General features: G+C 40.1%; 1 protein-coding gene across 3 annotated transcripts in view; it reads right to left on the minus strand.

Moving 5' to 3' along the window:
* Positions 1-3899: 3899 nt before the first annotated feature.
* Positions 3900-26904, minus strand: part of CDK12 (cyclin dependent kinase 12) — a 55230-nt gene continuing 32225 nt past the window's right edge. The window contains exons 13-14 of one of the 3 annotated variants that reach the window (XM_067470043.1): positions 23190-23645; positions 3900-4120 (exon numbers count right to left, since the gene is read on the minus strand). In XM_067470043.1, the coding sequence (XP_067326144.1) occupies positions 4086-4120; positions 23190-23645 (491 nt within the window). In that variant the 3' untranslated portion in view covers positions 3900-4085. Of the gene's footprint in view, positions 4121-17119; positions 19874-23189; positions 23646-26904 lie in introns of those variants that run through there. The other 2 variants (XM_060781078.2, XM_060781077.2) reach the window with 2 other exon arrangements.

Raw genomic sequence — 26904 nt, forward strand, 5'->3', positions numbered from 1 at the left:
TATTGGAAGATCTGTGTACAATGGGTTGCGGAAACAGAGTATCGACTTCTTTTGTTATGGATTCAGAAAACTTGTTCATCATTGACAGAAATTCACCCAATTGTCTGGTGATTATGTCAAAAAGCGAATAGTGGTAGTTAAAGAGCACATTCTAAGGATTATTTCTGCGTTTGATTTATTAAAATATTCCCATCCAAACCCAAGTAATGAAGGTGGAAGCATTACTTTTCATTCAACCCTCGTACTACTTAGAATGCATTCTAAGTACAGGAAGGTTTGGTAAGAAAAACACGAGAAGTTTTTTGGGGGCTCTTCCCAAGAAGTGGAATTCGTTCTGATCGTCCTACTCTCTTTTCATAAACAGGGAAAGTCCTTTTATCACATGTAACAAATTTGAGAAATATTCTGTTCCTGGTTTGTAAGTGTCATTTCCTGTTTAATTGTGTGGTACTTACTTTGAAAGTAGTTGTTCCACTCCAGAAACTTTGTTTTTATGGCTAACACAAAACTATGTTGAATTGGTTGAGACTCTAGAAGATATTCATTGAAAAGCTATAGCAAAATGTGCTGCGGGATGTCCGTCAGAAACAAAGTTTTTGCATTTTAATAAACGTTTCCCATTTTTCTATGATAGAAGCAATTAGGAAACAACATTTATAGCCCAGGAACAAAAATCATTTTACATAGTGCTATTAACCAGGCAGGCCTTTGGTTCATCATTCATGTGGCAGAAGGGGTTTTTAATGGGGCTATGATTTTATCTTTTTATTATGTTTGAAATGAGTTTTAAACTGTGTTACATGTGTGTTTTTTAAAAAATAAAATATTTTAATGGTCTTTAACTTTTGTAATAATAATGTTAAGCTATTTTGTTGTTGTTTGGATTCTATTTTTGTTGTTATTTATTGTGACGGCGTGAGTGGCGCCACCTATGTATAGAACTGTTAGTTGTAAGATTTAAACTGTTGTTTCATGCTTAATCCTGCCCCTTTTTACCCTGCTTATGTATAGTTGTATGGATTGGTTGCTTGTAGCTGTCAATCAGTACTATTTGGCTCCACCACTTCCTGCAGGAGGGGAGAGCTTCCTTCTTTCTTTTCATTCTGCCATCAGAGTTCATACCACATGGATGTGAGTAAAAGACTTGATTCTAAAGGACCCTGATTTAAGTTACCTCTTAGCACCAGTTCTGAGGTTTTTTACCCCTGGGACTCATGCTTTATGTCCAGATCGGCCTGGATAACATTGAGGAGATCCCAAGCACCTTCAAGCCGGTTCTTTTGGCACCAGAGGAAGATCCTGAGTCTTCAAAACATAGGCCATCTGAACTGGGGTTGTGGTTTGCTCCGGCATTCACAGCCATTGAGGAAAGAGGAAACTTGGTGAGGCTTCTCAGCTTCAAACCCCTTGGACCCAGGGCTAATTGAGACTGTAATGTATGTTTTCCTTCACCCCTCTAAGGTTTTCCAGCTCATTGCTTTGAAGAAATGACTTTGTAATAAATAAAACTTATTTTGAGCTATTTACAGCGTTTTGGGTTTTTGGGAGTTCCAGTTTCCTATAGGAGGGCAAGAAGCAATCCCCTGGGGGAAAGATGCCACGTCCATCCCTCCTTTATTGAGAATAATAGCCCCCAGGCGCGACGGCACATTTATCTTCAAGTTGTTTCCAATTCATGGCCCCTTCTACACTGCCATATAATCCAGATTATCAAAGCAGATAATCCACATTATCTGCTTTGAACTGGATTATATAAGTCTACACTGCTATGAGTGCTTGTATTTAAGCAGATGGAAGCCCATTTTGAATAATGATGACTAAATATTCATTTATAATCCAATTCAAAGTAGATAGTGTGGATTATATGAGTTTACATCGTCATATAATTCAATTCAAAGCATATAATCTACTTTGATAACCTGAATTATATGACATTGTAGATCCAGCCTAAGTTTTGTTCTTCCAAATCTTGCCCTTCTATCTGCATCCTTTTCAATGTGGTGTCGGGCTTTGTTTTGATGAATAGCCTATGCCGGGAGGGCAACAAGAGTGTGCAGCCTATTGAATTCTCCTGAACCATTTAGTAGGTTTTGATGCAATGGTTTTTCCTTGGACAATGCCTTTAAAATGTGGACTAAAACTCAAACAATGTTTGCTGTTCCATTGACATGAAATCGTTCAACTGCCAGTAGTACACACACTCAGAAGGAAAGCAAACAAGAGATAGATTATGCTGCAAGAAGAACAAACAAAAGCCTGCAACCTATAGGAACAAAGGGCAGCTCAAGAATTCAGGTGGGATGAAGAAATGTAACATCTATATATTTTCTCATCTCTGAAGCTATTACAGGCACTCTCCCTGCCTCCTCCTCGGCCAACACTTTTCCAAGTGGAAACTATTGTCTAGAACAGTGGTTCTCAACCTTGGTCCCCCAGGTATTTTGGACTTCAGCTGTTGCTGTGGCCCAGTCTGTGTATATGTTTTCATGTGTGTGTGTGTATATATATATATACATACATGTGTGTGTATGTGTATATATGTGGTTTTGCGCATTCGTTGTAATGTAATTTTTATTTTTTGGTGTTTAAAGTCTCTTCCATTTTGTTTTCAGTGTTTTTATGAGTGATGGTCACTCGTTGGCCTATTAGGTGTCTTGTGTCCAAATTTGGTGTCAATTCATCCAGTAGTTTTTGAGTTATGTTAATCCCACCAACGAACATTACATTTTTATTTATATAGATTTACATGGAGGCATGTAATCATTTCTCGGCAGAAAGGGCTTGCAAGTGGAAAAAGTTTAAGAAGCTCTGATTTAACCTGTGTAACTGGGAAAGGAAGCGGTTGTTTGTTCTTTTGGATCTGGACTTATCCAGAATAGTGCTTCTTAAGCTATCTGGTATGGGGAACTTCTGTCTCTAAGGGCCCTTCCACACAGCTGTATTAAATCCACACTGAACAGGATTATATGGCAGTGTAGACTCAGACAACCCACTTCAAAGCAGATATTGTGGATGATCTGCCTTGATATTCTGGGTTATATGGTTGTGTGGAAGGGCCCTTAGGTGCCAAATTCCAGTATGGTTGATTCTCCATATCTATGGGTTATACTACCGACAACTTGAAAAAAAATTTTAATTCCAAAACAAAGTTTGATTTTACCATTTGTCATAAGGGATGCCATTTTATTGTGCCATTGTATATAATGGGAGGCAAGCATTCACTAATTTTGCTATCCGTGAGGGTCCTGGAACCAATCCCCAATGGATACCAAGGTCCAACCGTACCCTATTTGTGCTATTAACTACAGCTATTTCATTTCTGGAAACCCCATGCAGACCAGGAGCTAATAGTTCATAGACTATGGGCCACTGCTTTGAGTAGAGACATCAGTAGCAGTCACAGTAGCCCTAAATGAGGAAAAAGTGGGCAACACATATTATTTATTTATTTATTTACTGTATTTGTATATCACCCTTCTCAGCCCTCAGGCAACTCAGGGCGGTTTACAGAGGCAACGATTCAATGCCCAAGAACATCATAAAATATTTAAAACATTAATACATAGTATAAAACCCAACAAAAGTAATAAAAACATAAGCCATTTGCATTTCCTAATTGAAAATATTATCCATCTCGTCATCCAGTCATTCCAAGTTCCTATGTCTTTTACATTGCATTTTCAAATGCTTGCTCGAACAGCCAGGTCTTGACTCTTTTTGGGAATGTTAAGGGGGAGGTGGCCAATCTAATGTCCCTAGGAAGGGCATTCCATGGCCAAGGGGCCAGCATTGAGAAGGCCCTGTCTCTCATCCCCGTCAATTGTATTTGTGACGCAGGCGGGATTGAGAGCAGGGCCTCTCTGGACAATCTTAAAGTCCTAGCAGGTTCATAAGGGGAGATGCGTTCGGACAGAACCTTATTATCTTGGGTTGATGCAGCAATCAGCATGGGTAACCCTAAGCTGGCAGCTCTTCTTCCACAGTAGTAGCAACACAGTACACCATGTAACATACTTACAAAGCTTTGTCTTTTTCCCATTGAAGAGCACGAATTAGCATCACACAGATTTGCAAGCACGTTGAGATCAGGCAACCTGTAGCCAACACCTCACAGCTTGATCTGCAAATAGAAAAAGCAGGGGTTGGTTAAGAGTTTAACTCAGAGCCTGGAAATATAATTCCCATATTTCTTAGCCTATACCTTAAAAGCATGAATTTTGATCCCGTTCTATCAAGTCTACAGAGTTCAAATTTCAGCCCAACATTCACCCACAACTCACCTCAAAAGCCTTTACCAGATCACTCTCCCATGAAGAATACTATCAATGCAGGGGCAACTCTGCCAGAACTCAAAGTTTGATCTGACATTTTAGGATCGGAGCTGTCTTCTCTGAGTTTCCAAGAGCCATGGAAAGAGTTTGGGAAAGTTACTTTTATGTCAGAACTTCTAGAATCTCCAAGCCAGCAGAGTAACAAGAGGAATTATCTCAGAGCAAGGAGACTAAAATATGAAAGATATAGGTTGAGCATCCTCTATCCAGAATCTCAAAATCTGGAATACTCTGAAATCCACATTGGTGGATGAGATAGTGATACCTTTGCTTTCTGAATATTCAAAGTGCACAGACATTGTTTCATGCACAAAGTTATTAAAATGTTGTCTCGAATTACATTTAGGATGTAAGGTATATATAAAACATACATGAATTTTGGGTTCAGATTTGGGTTCCATCTCCAAGATAATTCATCATATACAAATATGCAACTACTGATATCCCAAAATCTAAAATCCAAAACACTTCTGATCCCAAGCATTTCAACCTGTTATTGTATTCTCTTGAATTTGGTATTTTGATGTTTGCTTCAAACCATGTCCATCAAGCAAACTCCACATGGATGTTCTGCTGAATGTTTCTAACTTCCACCCTCTTAATATCCAAAAATTCACTAAATCCATACTATCTTATGTGGATGTAGGTGGTAAGAAGCTGACATTAGTGGCAGTATAAAAGAACTTTTGAGAACATACAGTTGTTCTGAAAATTGAAGTAAAGAGCAATATAAATGTGGAGGGCTTTGTAGAATTGCTACAAAATGTAACAATTTTTATTTTAATTTATATTCCACCTTCCCTCCAAGGAAACCAAGGTGGTTTCTGCTCTGTTCGTATGTTTACCGCAACTCTGCAAAGTAACTTGGGTGGAAAGGACACGGAGAGACTGGCTCAAAGTAAATCAGTAAATCAGAATGTGAACCCAGGTTTCTAAAGTCAGGGTCTAACACTTTCCCTCAGAAGACCATGCTTATTTTGAGAAGGCTCAGATCCTGAAACTTCAGAACAAATGTTGAGATCTGGCAACCTCATCTCTACAGTAATAACCTCATTAATCATTACAAACAATTAGCAACATGAATCAACCATAACTGCTCTGAAGCCTTTGCAAGAAGGTTGAGACTTGCAAAAAGTCATCACAAGCATATTTGTCATATATCAGCAACTGATGTCTATTGAGAGACTGTGAAAGAAGACCAAACAACCTTTCTCCAAATCCTGTGTTCAGAAGAAAAGGGAGATGCCATGGGTTGGCTCATCCATACATGCAAGTCCACCATTTGAAAAGTAACTTGCCTGTGCAAATGAGTAATTACAAGCTAGCAACTCACAGGAAGACCATTTACTTTGTCTAGCGAGTCACATTTTGCACTTAGCTATCAAGTGTAAGTCATTGAGCAAATGCACACACATATATCTGAACCAACTCAGTGGCTGGAACAAATATGGCAATGTGGCTTAATATTAGGGTGTGAGTATTTGCAGTGAGGTGAGATATTTATTATGGTGCCAGACAAATAGCTATAGCAAGTTTTAGGCCCAACTTTTTCACATCAGTTGTATATATTTCAGACTTCCATACTTGTGTGTCTTCAAGCTGTTTCCAACTAGTGGCAAGCCTAAGGCAAAGCCATTGTGAAGTTTTCTTGACAGAATTTGTTAAGAGAGGCTTTGTCCTTACTTTCCTCTAAGCCTGAGAAAGTATGGCTTAAACAAGGTCATGCACTGGGTTTCCATGACGGAACAGAGAACTGAACGTGGGCCCTCAGGGTCCTAATCTAGCACTCAAACAAAACACCATGCTGGTTCTCCATATTTTAAATAGATTTATTAAAACCAAGAAGTTGGTTTTATTTTCACAAGTCAGACTTTAGGAAAAGACTGCAAATCACGGTACAGTTGACTATAGCCAGAGGCCGCCCTAGGTAATTTTCAACTGTAAGCAAACAGTATTTTGGCGCCCCCCCCCCCCCAAACCCATCACTGATATATATTTTCTGTTCGTCGTGGGAGTTCTGTGTGCCATATTTGGTCCAATTCCATCATTGGTGGAGTTCAGAATGCTCTTTGATTGTAGGTGAACTATACATCCCAGTAACTACAACTTGCATATGTCAAGATCTATTTTCCCCCAAGAGCGCCCCTGGGCAAAATCAACTATAGTGCGAATGCTTACTTTGCATAATGGTTGAGCCACCCCTGACTATAGCTCAGGGGGAGGAACTATGTAGACCTCTAGATCAGTCATTCTCAACCTTCCTGGCTGCAAGGAATTTTAGTTCAACAACATCTAGAATGGGTTCTCAACCTGTGGGTCCCCAGGTGTTTTGGCTTCAACTCCCAGAAATCCTAACAGATGGTAAACTGGGTGGGGTTTCTGGGAGTTGTAGGCCAAAACACCTGGGGACCCACAGGTTGAGAACCCATTCTAGATGTTGTTGAACTAAAATTCCTTGCAGCCATACCCAGCATAAACAACATAAAGGAATGTTGGTGGCCGCAGTCCAACAATCTCTAGAGGATTGCACAATTCCAATCCCTGCTTTAGAGATAAGATTTATTCTCTTTCTCCACACAAATCTGAAAACTACACCGGCTGGAAACAGAGATGATGAACTAGAGATCAAAGCAGTTGTGTCTTGTCTTGTTGGACTTGGTACCCAGACCTTTTTTAAAAGGCTAGTCTTCTGGGCTATTACATAGGCCTGCAATGAAAAATGCTTTAACAGTAATGTATTTTTTGGTGTTGAATTTTAAAAAACACAATAAAATATGCCAAACACTGTTCTTTTACAACTTCTAAAGCTATATCAATTAAGTTGTTGTTCCATTTCGATTAACTGTGGATACTAGCGTTCCAGTGCGATTTTTTTTAGTGCTTTTGAACAGACATTTGTGTTTCATATCAGTGAATTAAAACATTTTTAAAGTCTCTTAGAAGACATCAACAACTTTCTCACTGTTTACTCTTTACTCCAAATAAATCTTACTCAGCCAAATCAGCGTGTTGAACCAAAGCCCAACAGAAATGGAGATCCCACTGCACATAGTTATTATGAAAATTAATCAAACAAGAAATGGATCACATTATGCAGGGATGCTTTTTCATCCACATATAAAATGAAAGTCTCCTGGTTTGGATGGAAACTTATGATCTTCACTGTTTCATTTTAGTTGGTGCTCTAATAAACAGTAATATGTGCAATATGTCATTAGATATCACAATAAGACTGCAGAATAGCCATTGGTTTAGGAGAGAAAATAGAAGCTGCACCATGCAATCTTCTGAAAACAAGCAAGTGGGAAGCTTCGTCAAGTGGCTGTAAAAAACACTATCATACATGTAAATTCTGATGGGAACATCAAAGAGACTTATTAAGAGTTTTGTGTTGTCAAAATAACATGTTTAGACATTTGGCTTCTAGATGGGGTTAACTAAAGTGGCTCCAAGACATACATGATGCTGAATTAGAAACGCAGATGAAGCAACAAAAGGAAGTTAAGAACAGTAATACATGACTTTCACCCCAATTTTGCCTCAAAAAAATAGATTTCAGACCAAAATTTCACTGGCTACATTCAACTGAGGGCCTTCCACACAGCCATACAAGTTGCCTTCGGGCTGAGAAAGGCGGTATATAAATATGGTAAATAAATATAACCCAGAATATCAAGGCAGAAAATCCCACAATATCTGCTTTGAACTTGCATATCTGAAGTCATACTGCCATATATTCCAGTTCAAATCGGAAAATGAGGGATTTTATTCAACTGCGTGAAAGGGGCCTGAGCAAGTTACAAAAAATACAAAATCATTTAGTTCCTTAAAAGCAACCCAAAGACATGAATACATAAATCAGAGGTCCTCAAACTTTTTAAACAGAGGGCCAGGTCACGATCCCGCAAACTGTAGGAGGGCCGGATTATAATTTGAAAAAAGCATGAATGAATTCCTATGCACACTGCACATATCTTATTTGTTGTGCAAAAAACACTGAAAAACAATGCAATAATTAAAATGAAAAACAATTTTAACAAATATAAACTCATTAGTACTTCAATGGGAAGTGTGGGCCTGCTTTTGGCTGATGAGATAGGATTGTTGTTGTTGTTGTTGTTGTTGTGTGCTTTCAAGTAGTTTCAGATGTAGTTTGACCCTGAGCAAGGGCCAGGTAAATGACCTTGGAGGGCCGTATCTGGCCCTCGGGCCTTAGTTTGAGGACCCCTAACATAAATCATGGTACCTTGAAATGAAAAGCAAGCAAAACTTAAGTTGCCTGTAGATAGGAAGATGGCTATTTATCATGATACTATAGTCTATCTATCTATCATCTATCTATCTATCTATCTATCTATCTATCTATCTATCTATCTATGCATTTCTTCCTTCATTTTAAATGAATCAATGAAATTTCAGAAAGGATGCACAACTCTGAAAGCAAGAAATGAGAATTAAAATCCTGCGGCTGGAATTTATATAGATTGACACAGTAGAAAAGCAGCCGAGGATTTCAGCACCAAATGTCAACATGGTGACATGCCCTGAGCACAGAAATACAGAGGAAGATAGTTACAGAATTTCTGAATGTTCAGTTTTTACATGAGTAAAAAAACACAACAGATCTTGATCAATATGGTGTGCTGGTTTGCATATTAGACTATGACTCTGGAGTTAAGGGTTTGAGTCCTCACTCGGCCATGGACCCACTGGGTGACCTTTGGCTAATCACACACTCTCAGCCTCAGAGGAATACAATGCCTCTCTGAACAAGTCTTGCCAAGAAAGCCCCATAATAGGTTTGCCTTAGATACACTGTAAGTTGGAAATAACTTGAAGGCAGATAAGAGTTCTAGCCCCCTGGCTGCAAAAGGAAAGGTTATAAATCCAGTTAGCGTAATTATATTCTGCCTGAGGATTTAGATAGCCGACTAAAGATTCTGCCTGAGGATTTAGATGGCACAGTTAAAGAATAAAAATCATGATCTACGTTGCAGTTGACTAGCTGTTGCTAAAATATTAATCACAAACAAACTTCCTGCTTAAAGAAATGGTTGACAAGACTATGGTAGTTTACTCCTGAATAGGCAGATAAAAGGTTTAGACTGCAGCACCAAATGGCAACATGGCAGCCAGTTTTCAGGAGTCTGAAAACACATGCACTGAATGCATTGAAGATATTTATTTCATATTCTGCCTTTCTCCCAATAAAGGACCCATCTTATGGAAAACAATAAACAAACATGCAGGAAAAATAGACTTGTTTGCTGAACATGAGCTAGAACAAAGAATATACAAACTATCTTTCTGTAAGTTATTATTTTTTCTACTTTCTTTCATAGTTTTTAGGATATTGGGTGGATCCAGATTTGGGAGTTTTCCACTATTACTTATTTATTTATTTACGATATTTATAGCTCGCCTTTCTCAGCGGGTTACAGATTGGCACAATTCGATGTCAAGTGCCATTAAAAACAATCAAGATTGCAATATAAAACATAAAAACGTTAAAGCATATAATCATCAGTGTCATTTTGTTAAAAACGTTATCCAGTAACATTGTCTGGCCATTCCATGTTCATCATTCATAGTTCTGTGTTATCTATTCCGCTGCATTCTCAAAAGCTTGCTCAAAGAGCCAGGTCTTTACTTTTTTTGGAAAGTCAGGAGGGAGGGGACTGATCTAATATCCCTAGGGAGGGAGTTCCATAGCCAAGGGGCCATCACTGAGAAGGCCCTGTCCTTCGTCTCTGCCTATCGCACTTGCGAGACAGGTGGGATAGAGAGCAGGGCCTCCCCAGACGATCTTAAGCTCCTAGATGGTTCATATGAGGAGATACGTTCGGACAGGTAAGCTGGGCTGGAATTGTTTAGGGCTAACTTTGAAGTGTGCTCAGTAACAAATTGGCAGCGAGTAGAGCTGATGCAACAGAGGAGTAGTATGTTCCTTGAGCAACGCTCCTGTTAGTAACCTGGCTGCTGCCCTTTGGACCATTTGAAGCTTCCTAACAGTCTTCAAGGGCAACTCCACGTAGAGTGTGTTGCAGTAATCTATTCAGGACGTAACAAGAGCGTGGACCACCGTGACCAAGTCAGACTTCCCAAGGTACGGGCGCAGCTAGACTGGTGGCAAATTTCTTTGTTGTTTCCTATTCGTGACAGACACTTTAAAACTCTTGGAGAACAAGATAACCAGCTACAGATGAAGAGGGAATGAGGGATCCCTGAAAATCAGGAAAAGGGTGACAGTAGTAGTTTTGAACAACCAAAAGATGGTGACACCTAGAAACATTTTAGAAGCCAGAAACCCTGTTGAACAAACTACACAGTAGCTGAGAATGGGAGCCAAATACTAAGCAAATCTCCTTGTTCTTCCCCAGTACTTACTAGATTTACAGAATTGTAAAAATGCAGAATAAATCATGCCAAAGTTGTATAAGACATGCACATCAGAACTTCATTTTTTACACCAGCTTTTAAAAAGTGTGTTAATACACATACACATACACATACACAGAGAGCCCGGCTGCAGTTAGGCAGTTAAATCAACATATTCACACCAAACTCATTGGCTAGATCTGCACTGCCATATAATGTACTGTCTACACTGCCATATAATCCGGTTCAATGTAGTTAATCTGCATTCTGAAACTGCATTATATAGCAGTGTAGATCCAATAATACACATCACATACAGCAGATTCATCCATCTGAGACAATTTCTAGCTACCGTTAGTTTATTTCAGCTGGATCAGACTGACAAAGCATCTTGACTTTTTCTCCTTGGCCATAATGTCACTTCACCTTTGAACTTTTTAGCCAGAACTTTATGGAATTTTGAATGCATTTCTAGCAATCAATGGTTGAAAATTTGGTTAGACACCAAATAACAAATGTGAAATACAAGGGTTTTTAAAAGTTCACAGGAGAAATAGGCAGAGTTAGGTTTAAAATTAATTCTTTAACTGTGATAGTGAGAAATGGGGATGTTACATTTGCTAATGCTGGGAAGAGTCATATTTAATTTGTATCATTTTAAATTTGTTAATTATTGGGTTGTTTTTTTCCAGAAATCATCTGGAAATGTACAGAAATTGGCATGTTTGGCTATGGTTTCTGCTCCCAACAAGTAATCCTGTTATTGGCTCCGAAGTGTTTGAGTTTTTAATTCTTTTGTAATTATAAAAGTTAACTTTCTCAACCTCACACCTTCTAGAAATCTTAAGAATGCAGATCTATAGTCTGGTTGATTGTGGATTCATGAATTTTGTAGTGCAAAGTTGGGTTGGAAAGGCTGTCCCAAAGCATGGTACTAATAATCTGCTCATCTAAATGTTATCCCTGATCTCTCTCTCTCTCTCTCTTCTTTCCTCCCACTGCCATCAACATATGTGCTGTTTAATCACCCTTCAGACACTGTGGATTTCTTTGACTGGATTGGAAAAAGTAAATAGGGAATGATATTTTCATTCAACCTAGATGCCACTGATCCAGCTCCACATTGAAGTCAGCAATGCATGGTTACATAAAAGCAGTTGATGATTCAGGGGTAAAGACCTTTTAATCGGATATTCTGAGTGCCTCTAAACATACAGAAGATTTCAAGGATATTGGTAAGCTGGAATGTGTCCAGAGGAGTGAGACCAAAAGGATAAAAGGTTTGGAAGCCAAGTCCTATGAAGAGCGACATCGGAAGTTGGACATGTTTAGCTTAGAAGAAAGGAGGTTAAAGGTGAGCATTATAACCATGTCTAAATATGTGGAAGGGTGGCATATTGAATATGGGCAAGGCCTGTTTTCTGCTGCTCCAAGTACTAGGACATGGAGCAAAAGATTCAAACTACAGGAAAAGAAATTCCACCTAAACATTAGGAAGAACTTCCTGATGGTAAGAGCTATTCAACAATGGGATGCGCTGCCTCAAAGTGTGATGGGGTCTCATTCTGTGGTTTTTAAATAGAGGCTGGAAAGCCATCTGTCAGGAGTGTTTTTGTATGTATGTATGTATGTATGTATAGAATGGAGTGGGCGGGATAACCCTAGTACTCTTGTCCAACTCTATACTTCTGTTATTCTATTATTTTTCTACAGTATTGAGTCATAATTTCATCCTCGACCCCTTAAATGTATAGATCCTTAATATCTTGTAATTCTGGAACTGTATGAATTGTTAACAAGATTAAAGTTTCCAATAGTAGAGAAAAGTTGTAAAATTACAAGAAAAACCTTTAAGTGAGGTTTGCAACTCTGTGCTTTGACAATGAGAGTAGTGCTTCAGTGCACAAGGAATGACAATCTGAACATCTTATATACAATTATAATTTAAAATGGAATATGTCACTCTGATTAAATCATTTTATAACATTCTTCAATGTGTTTACCTAGTCTCACCATAGCTACTATTTGCTGTTAAAGAATATATAAATTTTGCAACATCCTGGTTAGGCTGCAAAGATAAATGCTAAAGAATGTGATCTGCATGCAGATGTCAGTGGTCCCAAACTCAATCCCTACCATCTTCAGTTCCAAAGTACTTAGTAGGCATGGGCAATCCATGATTCTAAATGGTTCCAAACTACTTACAAAACTAGGGGGCGCTGGTGCTTTTCTTCTACAGTGTTGTTAAAGTCTGGTGGTGAAAATTTCAGCTCTCTAACAAAACTATCAAAATTTTGTTATAAATGGCAGTTCCTAATTGGTTCTGTCATAAAAATCATCAATAACGAAATAACAATGAAATTTTGAAAGTTTTGTTAGAGTTCTGAAATTTTTACCACCAGAACTTTAGCAACACTATAGAAGCAAAGCACCAGCACCCCTAGTTTTGTAAATACTTTAGAACCATTTAGAATCATGGATTGTCCATGCCTACTACTTAGTACTATCTAGTCATTCTCCTCCTTTTGAGATACCCCATAGCCCAAGTTTCGCAAACTCTTATATTGTGCTCCTCCAGATGTTTTGGACTTCAGCTCCCACAATTCCCAACAGCTGGTAAGCTGGTTAGGATTTCTGTCCAAAACACCTGGAGGAGCAGAGTTTGAGAAATACTTCCCATAATAGAGAGTAATGCAAAACTATTCTTTATAATACTGGAACAGTGAGTGTTGCTCAAGACTCCTCTAATTTCCGTAGGAAAAGGAGGAAACAAATTATCACATTAGTTAAATTTAACCCGTTATATTTAACTTCTCAGTGAGTGATGTTCACTACCAAATTAACTTGTTAAGAGTCATTTGGTAAGGAAAAAATAAATAATACTTAACTAGTTAAAGCAACCAATGATTTCCAAGCTCTAGTCAGTTCAGAACTTTTCAGACTTTGCATCTTCAAGGAATTCTTCCCAGGTTCCTTCCCTGAAACCTTGCAAAAGTCAATAGACACTTTTTAGCAGAACCTCAAAACCTATAACAGTCTAGGAATGTGCTTTTTGCTTCCAGAACAGGAAACTATTTTTTGGATTGCTACTCCCAATTCTGGGAGCTATAGTCAAAAGGTTAGCTTTTCCATGTTATGAGCTGCCCTTGGTCAGTTTTTTAAGCAGTCTAGTCTAGAATAAAAGCCATTTTATTTTGTTATTATAATATTTATTTATATCTCTTTTAAACAAGACTCAACATGGTTGTTTTGTTATTATCGATGAGGAATTCAGGAAACAGTGACTAGTCTACTAGAAGTCACCTACAGATCTATAGGAAGACTCCCGCTGTTGGTCTAAAGCAGTGGTTTCCAACCTTTGGTTCTCCAAGTGTTTTGAACTTCAACTCCCACAGCTGATAAGCTAGTTGGAATTTCTAGGGGTTAAAGTCCAAAACAACTGGCGAACCAAAGGTTGAGAACTACTGGTCTAAAGTACAGTCCAGGGTGCATAAAGAAAGCTGAAGCACTCAACAAATATATTGTGTCTTACTTGTAAGATTCTCCAAAACTTGCATGTTGCATAGTGCTGGACAAGCTTTCAGGAAAATTGTTCTTGCATCGCAGATCTCATGAACAAATATCAGAAAACACCCAAGAACTGTCCCCGAAATAGAGCTTGAAACTTATTGGAATAGAAGAGAAATGGGGAAAAGTATGATAGCTGGGACCCAAAGCTGAGACAGTGCAGTGACAGGCACAGGTGCGAAAGAGTCATGGCAAGATAGTTCGCCAGAAAGTGGGAGGGGGGGGGGGGGAAGACCCAACAAACAGCCAAGCATAGTGCTTAAGGCTATCCAGATATCATATGCAAACACGTTCAAATATGTAACATCTTTACTTCTCTAATTCTAACCTGCGTTGCTCAACCAGCATTGGGTCTCAGCTATCATACTTTTGCAGATCTTATCACTTGTAAATGCTGCCTGAAAGCTTTCAACTGTATATCTCCCAATTTTTTTTCAGACTTCTCATTCTGAGGAGAATGTTTTTTAAATGTCCAGCAGATCTCAAATGATTGCCAATGTCAGTCTGGTGGTATTTTATAAGTAACACTTGCAAGAATATCAGCAGATTATCTGCAGTTTTGCACAGGATCCATTCATGGTCCATCAAATTGGACTCTCCGCTTTTTTACTGTGGTTTGGGTCCAAAAATATCACTTTGAACTATTAAGTTCTACAGCATGTGATAGGTCTTTGCTTGCTGTGCTCCATATGTAAATCACAACTTTCCATTGATCTAAAGCAAGAATTTGTCCTACTCAAGATTTTACATTTTTTTCTTATTATAGCCCCAGAGAACCTTTGTGTTCATTTCTGCATCTCAATACTTTGAACAATCACGTCTTTAGATGATTAAAGAAAAGATCTCAGATTCATCAAAGTAAGTCCTTTTTAGGAAACTGAACCTTACATGGTTGACATTTCCTCCACTGTCCACCACCATCTTTCTTTCCTCTTCACTACCAAAAATATGACAATGGTTATTTAAGAATATACATAGAACCCCTCAAAAGAATACACAATGCTCAAGACTGGGATTCAACAAATCTTGGTCAGACGGGGTGTGTTCCTGAAAGCAGTGGGTGAGATGTGAAGATGTTCAACATGACAATTTAATGGAAGAGCACTTACTTTATCAATGTTAACATTGTCAAAGGGTTTCATGGTCGGAATCACTGGAGTGTTGTGTGGTTTCCGGGCTGTATAGCCATGTTCTAGCAGCATTTTCTCCTGATGTTTTGCCTGCATCTGTGGCTGGCATATTCAGAGGATCTGGAGGACCAGATGCAGGCAATGCATCAGGAGAAAATGCTCCTGGAACACTGCCATACAGCTCAGAAACCACACAACACTCCAATGTCAACATTGTTTTTAAATATGTAAGCCAACATACATAGAAATTGGCAAGGTGGCCGTAGGAAACTTTGGAGCTAATATCATAGGTAAGGTTAACTGTTATGATATATTGATTACTGCTGTTTTTACTGTCTGTGTGGTTTGCTTTCTGGAAACCGCTATGAGTCGCCCTCGGGCTTGAGATACAAGAATAGTAAATAAATAAATAAATAATAAATTCCCTGGCATCCCTAATTTAAGGCACTATTTTCTTTGTTGAAATACTCTACTCTGGTGGAATTCTATGGTGTTGTGTTGTCTACAAAAGAATGGGTATAGGTGAGAGATCTGAAGCTTCTGAACTGGAAATTACAGAAATAGAACGTTGTGCTAGGCTGCATCTCCTTCAGCAATTTCAGCAGAGGAAGAAAGAAGTCTAAAGGGATTGGTGATAGTGGAGGGAAAAACTTGTAGTAGAAAAAAATCTGCAAGACCTTGCATAAAATTAGGTGCTCAAATTCCTTTAAGTGAACAGGTTTTTGAAAAGACAAGAGAAAAAACATAGTTATATGGCTAATTGATAATACATTGTTTCCTCTCTGTTTCATGGTTCGCTTTACGCGGACTCACTGTTTCTTAAAAATAAATAAGTTTATTGGGGACTGTTGGAGAAAGAGGAGAAGAGGAGGCTGCTCCTTGGACAGGCAAGGAAGAAGGAAGAACAAGGAAAGCATGCCATCACCTCCTTCCTGCTCCGGCAACTCCTTGGAAAGGTAGGGAGGAAGGGAAAGAGCATTTTGCCGGACTGAGGCCTGCTGTTGCTGCTCTTCCTCTCTCCACCTCCCAGTTTGCCTGCCTGCGCCGCAAGAACCAGCTGGTTCCCAAAGAGGTGAGCGGGCCCGAGGTGAGAGGCCCAAAGGTGCTGGAGATGGAGGGGACAGAGTCGGGAGGGCGAGGGCCTACTCACCTTTGTGGGGAGCAGCTGGTTCTCCTCATGGTACAGGCAGGCAGGCAAACCGGGAGGCGGAAAGAGGGAGAGCTCATCAGCAGCAACAGCAGGCCTCGGCCGGGCAAGTGCACTCTTTCCCTTCTTCCCTGCCTGTCCAAGGAGCCACCGGAGCAGGAAGGAGGCCGTGGCATGCTTCCCTAGTTTTCCCTTTCTCTCTGCCTGCCTGCGGGCCGGGCCTGGCCATTCCTCAGCGGCCTTGCCTCCAAGCACATCAAAGTCGATGGAGATTTAGGAAGGAGGAAGAATAGGGGGAAGAGGAGGAGTGGAGGGGGAGCCAAGCGTCCCTACATCGCGGATTTTTACTTATCGCTGGTGTTTCTGGAACAGAACAACCGCGATAAGTGAGGGAACACTGTAATCCTATTTCTCTGGGGGAAAATAGGGAAATGAAGTGCATGTAGGAGATGATCAGAGATTGTCAAGGAGAAATTTCATTTCAGTTTTAAAATGACAAAAAAATCCAAACAACTGACAAAATGCATATTGAAATGGCAAGGGAACAGAGAAAAAGAGAAGGAATGTTTAAATAAATGCCTAGGAGAAATCTCTCCCTTTTTATTTGCCTCTCTGCATATACAGTACTTTTTTGCATGTTAGGTATGAAATTCCAACTCATTTTAAAAAAACCCACAAAGTATACACTTGGAATTTTGCAAACTTACTACACTTTGAAGAACTGATAGACACATTTTTAAAAAAACAAACACAGAGACACATATTATATCTATTAGTGCTCCCACCTACATGCAGGTTCTTCTAAATGCTGTTTCAACTGCCTCGTATGACACCAATGTCCTATCCTTATGTTTGAATGCAGCCTTCTGAAACAGATACCATCCAGATTGCAACTCTGCAATGTAGTTTCAGTCCAACATATTTATAGGGCAAAAGGTTAGAGAAAGCCAGTTTAAGGCATATTTTTTCCTGACTTCAGTATCAATGCACTACTCTCTCCACTCGTTAGAGAGCTCATCCTGTGTATACATAGGAAAGCAACATATTAAAAAATTATATTTCCCTCTGATCCCACAGTTCTGGCATGCTTCTCTGAACAGTGCCATCATAAAAGAAACAATGATGTTTTATTGAGAAATTATAGTCACGCTTTCAAATTTTCACATTGCAACATCTTTGTTCGTATCTCAGCCTCTAAGGAAAGTCTAAATTTCACCAAAACAATGGTAAATTCACGCGGCTCGAGCTCCGACAGCATTAAAAAAATAAATATAAAGGTCTCAATTGCAGTGTCTGTGAAAAAAAATCTGCAGAGTTTCTTAACACTGAAAGCCGTGAAATCACATACTAGGCAATAACATCTTTAAGCCTTTGAAAGCTTGAAAACATTACATCTAAATTATTTAGGGTTGCCACAGCTTCACTCTTGAAGACCCTCCACCCCCAAGAACTTAAGGATTACAACGTTTTTGGTTTTTATTTTATTATTTTTTCTTTGCCATTGACTTTGGCCTTCAGAACCTCCAACAAAAGGACACTCGCCATTCTTAAAGAGGGAAAATAAAAATAAACCCTAAACCCATCCAAAAGCCAACCAATTCAAGGACTCTACAAAAAACTCAGTTCCATTAAGGATTGGAAAATGAGTATGTCAGGACTGGGCCTTTCACAGTAAAACAGAGAACAGCTCACTCACAGAAGAAGACTGTAGCATCTTGCCTTCATGTGGAGAAAATGTGGCTAAGAAAGAAGATTCCAAACTTTTACATAACATGAAGCAAGCCCTCCTAAATCAGTATAAAAAGGCATGTAGGCACCGTCTTGACAAATCTTGAAATTCAAGGAGGCAAAGGAAAGTGATAAGCACACCATCTTTGCAATACTGAGGTTGGGTCTGTATGACATTCTGCAGAACATAGTCTCAGAATAGCTGTTTGTGCTCCTGCCGACTAGTTAGTGGAATTGCCACTTCTGAATGCTTCCACCTCTCATAGTTACACAACCTCGCTTGCAAGTAGAAAACTCATACAGTGTAGAGAAGGTGGGGTTAGCATCTTCCTGACGTACCATATTTTCTACTTGCAAGGAAGTGGATTTTCCCTAGGTGTTTATTGTGTAGAAGGGTGAGGTCAAAAATGGCAATCCCCACAAGGTGAGTCTTTCAACCTGTCACATGTACACACCAGGGCAATGGTTTAATTTATCTACTTCTTCAGTGGGCTCATTTCGGAAATAATGGCTCAAGGCTTGTAAACACATTCCATTCATATTTCCAATTTATTATATGTTTAAAGTTTTATTTCTTTTTTCCTTCTCCCACTCCTCTGCATCTACGAGTAGGAAAACTTGCCATGTGAAACCCAAATCAGTGAACTTTGGGCATGGAAAGGTGTCAAGAGAAAGGCTAAGGGTCTTCATTCTAAAACCATTGAGAAAGGGGGGAGATAGCAGCAGTCTGGTGAGCAGAAAGGGAGAAAAAATATCAACAATGAACCGCTTGTGTGGTGACCAGAAATGGACAATGGTTTGCTCTGATAAACTGGCTGCTCTAAAGTCAAGAGGGGAATAGGAGGATAAAATATCAGCAAAAATGTTCCAATTCCCCCCTTTCCAGTCATTTTAGTAAGGGATCCCTCTTCCTCTTCCTCCTCGCGGAGGCACTCTACTCTGCCCGCGAAAGTTTTTTCCATAAGTTGTGGACTGAACTGGGTCCCCCCACGTGTGGCTCGTTCCTGCATCACTAGAACTAGCATTTGCCACTCCCACCTCACTGTAGTTGTGAATTTTGGCCTCTGAGTGTGCCAGTGTGTTGTTGCTCCCTTCAGTTTTGAGGAAGGACTGCCCGAGAGCAGAATGCATCCCTAAAGGGACCCGTGTGAAACGGAGGTCCTGGTCCCCTGGGAACTGAACTGATCCTGAGCCCTGGTAGCTGCTTGACTCCCCGAGATGACTTGCGGAGCCCAGAAAGGTCCTACTTTTCCCCAAGGTCTGGGGTGACGTCTGTGTTATGGTTTGGCTGGAATTCCGATCATCCACATCAAAGCTGCAGCCCTCGGGGCCATCGGCGCCGTAAGTCCTGGAGGAGGTTTGTGACGTGGTGTAATCCAAGGGAGGCCTCTCAACTTGGGGTTCGTGCTTTGGGTGACTCGGGGGCCCTGCCTCTTGCTGGGATAAAAGTTGGAGGAGCGCAGCTGTCACGACTGGGTTCAACTCCTCAGCAGCGTTGGAGATGTTTTCTTCAGCCAGATCAGGCGGTGGCTGCGGTGGCGGTCCGGGAGGCTCAGGGGGTCTCTTCTCTGGTGGGAGAATGTGAGGACAGGCTGTGGAATGGTTACTTCTTTTAAACACCATCTCAAAAGTACACGTGAACAAATATCAACACATTTCAGACATGGAAATATGGAGATACGGATATACGAACACAGCCTAAGGAAAAGCATATCATAAGAGGAGGTCCTAGTTTATCTCTCATCAAAAAGGTTATCCGATAGCAGGGCTTGAAAGGCATCTTCGGAAGTCAACAGCAATCAGTGAAATTGCACTAGGTACACAATTATAAGTAGAGCTGTGTGTATGCTTGAGCATTTTTTAAAAAACAGAAAAACATATTTTCTGCATTATAACTCATTCTGTGACCTGAATACAAAACAGAGAGATGCAAAGAGCAAGGCAGGGTATGGAAGTCCTACCCCCCTGAATTATTGCCAAACTCCTTCTGTGGTTTCTGAAATTTTAACAGCTATTGCTAATACACCTTTCAAGAATATCTTTACAATTAAAGCCTAGGAATTTTATTTTATTTTTTTTAGAAAAAGAAGTTGGTGGGGAAAATCTCATTGCACAAAATGCTGTACCAGAGAGAAAATCCACTCATGACACACACAAAGCCCTTCCCATAATCAAAACTCCCAGTAAATTAATACCCCTAGTTAGGTTCTGTGCATTTGTGGTAGAATGTGCAGAGTTTGGATTTTAATAGAGACCTAGCAATTACTTGTCTTTTTGTCTTTATGTTGATTGGTGGATTCTTGTTTTCATTCTACATGAACTACTGATATTTTCAATAGTCAAAATAACAATCAAGGGATAGAAGTGTGTCATTCTCATCATTACTTTTCATTGGGTTTGGAACCCTACACCTCTGCTTCACTTTGGACTGTGGTTGTTTCTTCCACAGAAAAAGGTAGAGAGGGTTTCAAGGCTAGGAAGGAGTGGGGCAAAGTTTGACTGAAGTAGGTTCCCTGTGATGCGCTATCCTCTAAATCAGTAGTTCTCAACCTGTGGGTCCCCAGATGTTTTGGCCTTCAACTTCCAGAAATCCTAACAGCTGGTAAACTGGCTGGGATTTCTGGGAGTTGTAGGCCAAACACCTGGGGACCCACAGGTTGAGAACCACTGCTCTAAATCTAGAAGCATTTTTTCTGACCAGCTTTTTAAAAAAAGTTTGCATCATATATGCAATCTAGGAAGGGGCATTCTGGCTATTTGAGGATTCATTTTGTTGAAGAATTCACATAGAGAAATATAGGTTGCTTACCTGTAAACATAGTTTCCGGAGTGGTCACCTGTGAATTCACACATATGGTCGCCCCCTGGCCCTGAGCCGTTATTTCCTCTGCTGAGAAGGCTATGTTAGTAGCTCCATTAATTCTGGTTGTTGTTTTGCTGCCTCGCCTTCTCACAAGGGTTTTTGCGGCTTGGATTTTTTGTTTTTATTTTTCTTTGCAGCAGAGGATTTTGTGGCTGTTGATCGCGTGCTAGGTAAGTTATTGTTAATGTTATTCTGTGGTTCCTCAATTATTCTGTGGTTCCTCAATGGTTTCCCTACGTGCTGTCGGTGCCAGGGGAAGAAGGGCTTGCTCGTAGAGAGCAGCTTTTAGTCTTAATTCCCTATTCTTTCTTGTTTGGGGCGTGAAAGCCCTACAGATGGCACAAGTTTGGGTAAGATGTCCTTCGCCCAGACATATTAGGCAATTGAGGTGTGCGTCATTGTCCGGAAACTTATTAGGACATGACACACATTTTTTAAAGGAAGTGATGGACATCGCTCTTATAATTTTAAGTTTGGCTCACTGTTTGAGAGTATTAGATCGATGTTATAATTTTAGATCAAATTAATGCTAGTTCAACAAGGTCTCAATTTTCTAGCTGCTTGTAGCGGCGGATGAGAAGAAGTGGGCAGTAGCCCCTCCCACGGGATATTTATACTGACGGGGAGAGTGGGTGAGGCTACTCTAACTGTCAAATTGGTCTCGATAATTTCTGATGCTGCCTGTGCGAGTGCAGGAATCAACCATATGTGTGATTCACAGCTGACCACGACGGGAAACCAGCATTACACAACACTGTTACTTGGACAATTGTAATAAATGCTCCCAAATGTCAGCTATTGGCCAAATATAAGCAAATAAATCACAGAACAATAGATATTTGGGAGTGGGGCTTAGAAATAGCTCACAATAATATAATGTTTTGTTTTATTTAGCAGTCCCTGGTGGCACAGCGGGTTAAACCACTGAGCTGCTGAACTTGCTGACCAAAAGCTCAGCAGTTCAAATCTGGGGAGTGGGGTGAGCTTTCGCTGTTAACCCCAGCCTCTGCCAACCTTGCAGTTCAAAAACGTGCAAATTTGAGCAGATCAATAGGTTTCGCTCCGACAGGAAGGTAACGGCGCTCCATGCACATGACCTTGGAGGCATCTATGGACAACGACAGCTCTTCAGCTTAGAAATGGAGATGAACATTATCCCCCAGAGTCAGACACGACTAGACTTAATGTCATGGGGAAACCTTTACCTTTATTTTACTTTCACTCTTCTTTGTGTTTTCTGCCTGGATGTTTATGTGGAATCCACTTGATTCTACACAAACGCTTCTTTAAATACGAAAGGTTTTCATGCTGCTTGGTGCATGGAATTTTTGCTGGGGTCAGAAAATATTCCATACCTCAGAAGATACATTTTTTTAAAGAAATCCTCAAATGTAATGGTTCAAAGCATAGTTTGGTGACATTTAAATACGGAAGGTAGGGTGATACTTTAAAAATGCATGCGGTGTGGCAAAAAGACATGAGCAGCAGCAGGTTCTAACATTCAGAAAACAGTCGTCTTATGACTGCGACATTAGAATGCACCCCCATGGGTGAAAAGCCATCCTAGCCTTATTTGCACTACGATAAGTTTCTATAGGCATGGAGGTTTTGATGTGAAAGAACATTTACGAACCCAATTCCCAGTCTACCCTCCAGGTAGTAAAATCCCAAGACTGGTGTGCAATGGGCTTTAGCTGAATGTTTGAACCAGCTGTGAGAGGGATATGAATGCTGCGGCTTCTCCTAATTTAGGAAGTCATTTTAATTTATAAGTAGCTCCCCCATTTCTGGCATCCTGAAGATTTCCACTATTCTCTTTTAACACATAAGGAAACAGAAGATGAGAGTGTGAAGCTCCTGAAGGATCTACAGTGAGAATTCTCAGGAACCCAGAGCTATTGCCAGATTCCACACGCACTCAGAGACGACTACCAGGCTTGGTTAAAGAAAAATCAATGTGTTTTTTATTTTACCATGTAGGAAACCCACATATTTCCCCCCTTATGTCCTAAGAGCAGGGGGGAAAAGGGGCCCCAGTTATTTACCTTCTGGTTCATCCTGAGGCAAAGTGGGGCTTGGCTGGCACCCCTGCAGTTCACTGCTCTTCTCACTATTATTCTCCTCCATATTTGTTGCAGGCTCCTGGGTCTTAAGGAGCTGGCTCAGCAAAACCGTCAGGACATTCTGCATGTCTCCCTGAGTGTTTGCTGCGTCTGGAGTGGCTTGCTCCTCTGACAGCTGGGATGGCGGGGGCTCCTCAAGAGCAGCTTCTTCTTCAGCCACTTTCTGGGACTCCTGTGATGGCTGTGTGGTGGTAGCCTCGTTGAGTGCATTGATTGACTGATTGAGAGCCTCCAACTGTTGCTGCATCTCAGGGTTTGAGTGGATGTTGAGCAGCTGGGCCATCTGTGGGATACTGAGGTCTGTTTGACTCTGCAACAAGTTCAACAAGACGGCCAACTCGCTCTGATTCAGCTGCTGAGTGATGTCACCAAGTCCAACTGCAAATACAAGGGAGACCATTGGGATAAAGAGGGGGAAAGAGAGGGGAAAAGGGGGGCAGGAGAGCAATCCAAACTTTTAGAACAGAGCAGCAGATAGTGATGCCCCCTCCCCCTTCCCAAACAATTACACTTACCCACAACATATTCAGACACTGCTTCTCCTCCACCACCATTTAAAACCAGACTTTTGAAATTAACAAAAACAAAGTTACTAAGGAGCTTGACAGGATACAGGATGGGCAAGGCACAATCCATAGGGGGCATATTAGTCCTAAAATGATTTTTGTGCCTCCCCAAACTCTTACACCAATTTCTCCACTACTTTAGATGGTTTGGCATAGTTTGCACAATATTCCCACAATTGTTTTTATGTATATATTTTTCTCTTATTTGGTATATCTGAATGGAGTGAGAGGGAGAATACTCTCAGGGTGGCACGAAGAGCACTCCACCATGGACAGATCACCCTCATGCCAACAGAAGTTCACTGTTTCTTTTGTTAGAGATCACCTCCTTCTCCACCTGTTTTTATTCTCCTGCACAATGAAAGAGACATGCTTTTAACTTTCTGAAGGGAAAATAATTAAGAGAACTAGGAGGAGCAATACTGAGTTAAAATAAATAAGAAAGCAAAGGTTTGAAGTAATGACCCAATGATACCTGGGGAAAAAATTGTAACATAAAGTCTAGCTATTTGATTAACACTGGAATATGTTGCATGCCCTACCTGTGGACTTGAGTCTACAAAATGGGATGGAAGGTAGGACAGGAGAATAGACTAGAGAAGGTTTCAGCCTTCATCTCCTGTACTGATGCAGAGGAATGCATCACTACCACTGTCCTTGAAGATGATTGGGAAGCTACAGCTATCACAAAATGCATTAGTAAGATTGTTGATAGGGCCATCATATGTACAATACAGCATACAATTTTTAAGGAATTGAAGTAGGTGTTAATCTGAATTCAAGGTGCTGGTAATTACAGTCAACTTCCAAAATGACTTGTGGCTGCAATACTTGAAAGAATCTCTCACCCCTCTCCCTTGATCTCTCCAGAACTGCTGCAAACTAATATATCATGAGAGGACATGGGAGAGGTTCTTCTCTGCAATGGTGCCCTGTTATGGAATATCCTCCCCTTGGAAGACCAACTGGTGTCAATATTTTTATATATATAAAAACACAACTTTTTATTAAAACCTTTGGGCCACAATCTTAATTATTTTGAAGCATCATCTACATGGCTTTAGCCCAGTGGTTCTCAACTCGTGCATCCCCAGGTGTAAACCCCCAGAAATCCCAGCCAATTTACCAGCTGATTTCTAGGAGTTGAAGACCAAAACATCTGGGTATCCACAGGTTGAAAACCACTGGTTTAGCCCTTTCTGCTGTTTTTACCAAGTGATGTCTTTAATCAATATACTTTTAATGCATTTTAGCTGTTCAGATTTTATTATGTTGTAAATGTGTTTGATGAGCTTTATTATGTTTATTTAAGCACTTATTTTTTAGTTAGTTATTATAAGTTTATATTGATGTTGCTTTACCTATTGTTTTGATTTGGTCTGTCTGTTTGTTTTTTGTTATGGCATTGAATGTTCACCACTTTTTATTTGGAAACCGCTCTGAGTCCCCCTCAGATAGGAGGACTCAAGGCAAGATAGGGTGGGTTATAAATAAAGTTTTATTATTATTATTCTAAATATCTATTTAATGTATTTTATATCCTATTTACATTATTTTTTATTCTTAATTGCTGTCAATTGTTTTAACTGTCACATGGAGATCTCATAACAGAAGATGGGGGAGGTATTTCAACAAAATACTTTAAATTCTCCTCTCTTCAATCCAACTTTATCTGCATACTAGTCTACTTTATATCTAGCCCCTACTTGGGTTTGTGCTCTCAAGACCCAGAAGTCTCTTATGCCCATAGATTTTGGAACCTTACCATGGCTGCTCTGCTGGTTGATATCTATATATATAAAAATGCTCTGTGCATAATGAGTACCTTAAAAACAAAAAAACCTATGGGGCCAAATAACCCCAAATTTGGAAAAAAAAGAGATACCAAAGGAAGGAAGAAGAGAAAGTAAAAAAGGAAAGAAAAGGGGGAGGAAAGGCAGGAAAGAGATAAAGAAGGAAGGAGAAAAGGAAATAAAAAGTGAAAGAAGGAAGGAAACAGGGAGGGAAGAAAGGAGACAAAGGAAGAAGTAGAGAAAGGGGGAGGGAGGGAAGGAAAGAGAGAAGGATGAAACCAAAGAGCGAAAGAAGGAATGAAAGAAAGAAGTAGAGAAGGAAAAAAGGAGAGAAAGAGGAAGGGGAAGAAAAAGGGGGGAAGGAATAGGTAGGTACCTCGCTTTCATAATAGTCCAGATATCTACGTCTACTTCGAAAATTCTTACTATAGGCCACAGCAACGCGTGGCAGGACACAGCTAGTATGACATAAGAGAGAGGGTCTGATGTGTGACTGGGCTGATTCTCCAGGACCTAATCAGAAACTTTTTGTATCACCAAAGTACCAATTTGCAAAGACCCCAAATTAACAGTAGGAGCTTCATTTAGTTTGGAGATTTCACAAGTTCCCTTCTTCATAATATAACAGATCCAAATCATAACAGCAATTTGGTGGTTCCATTCCAATTCAGACAGCAGATTCCAAATAGTATGCCTAGAAGACTGCTGACTGACATTGTGGTATTTTATTATCTATAGGTAGAGATATGTCTGTGTTATCTCTGTCCTGGAAGTGAGTGACACACCTAGCCTAGACAGTGATCGATGCTCTGGTAAGTCCAAGACTGCAGCAATACAGTATATGTGAGACTCTGTCTGAAGACTTTAGTTAGCTTAGAATACACTGTCAGATATCTGAGAAAGAGCTGTGAAGAGTGGAATCAATTGTGTTTAAAAGACATGTTCTTGGTCAGTTTTTAACACCAAACAAAAATACTGGCGCTCATCTTTAAAACTTACATAGCTTGTGATGTAGATACCAGAAGGAATTCTGTATCCACACCAACCTACCCTTATCTTGAAAACTGCAATGGAAGCTTTTCCCTGCCTGTCCCAGCATCAAAACTGAAGTGAGCGGACATCGGGAAAGTGTCCTCTCAGTGTTGGTATCTCATTTCTGAAATGTTTTGAATGCATAAATTTACTATACATTCCTTTTCTTGCTGTGGCAGACAGTCTCTGGAACAGGTTCATAGAAGCAATTCTTTCAATTGATTGAACTCTTTAACTTCTCATGTT

Source organism: Anolis sagrei, chromosome 6 (assembly GCF_037176765.1).
Source record: "Anolis sagrei isolate rAnoSag1 chromosome 6, rAnoSag1.mat, whole genome shotgun sequence".
In the NCBI taxonomy this organism is placed as follows: domain Eukaryota; kingdom Metazoa; phylum Chordata; class Lepidosauria; order Squamata; family Dactyloidae; genus Anolis; species Anolis sagrei.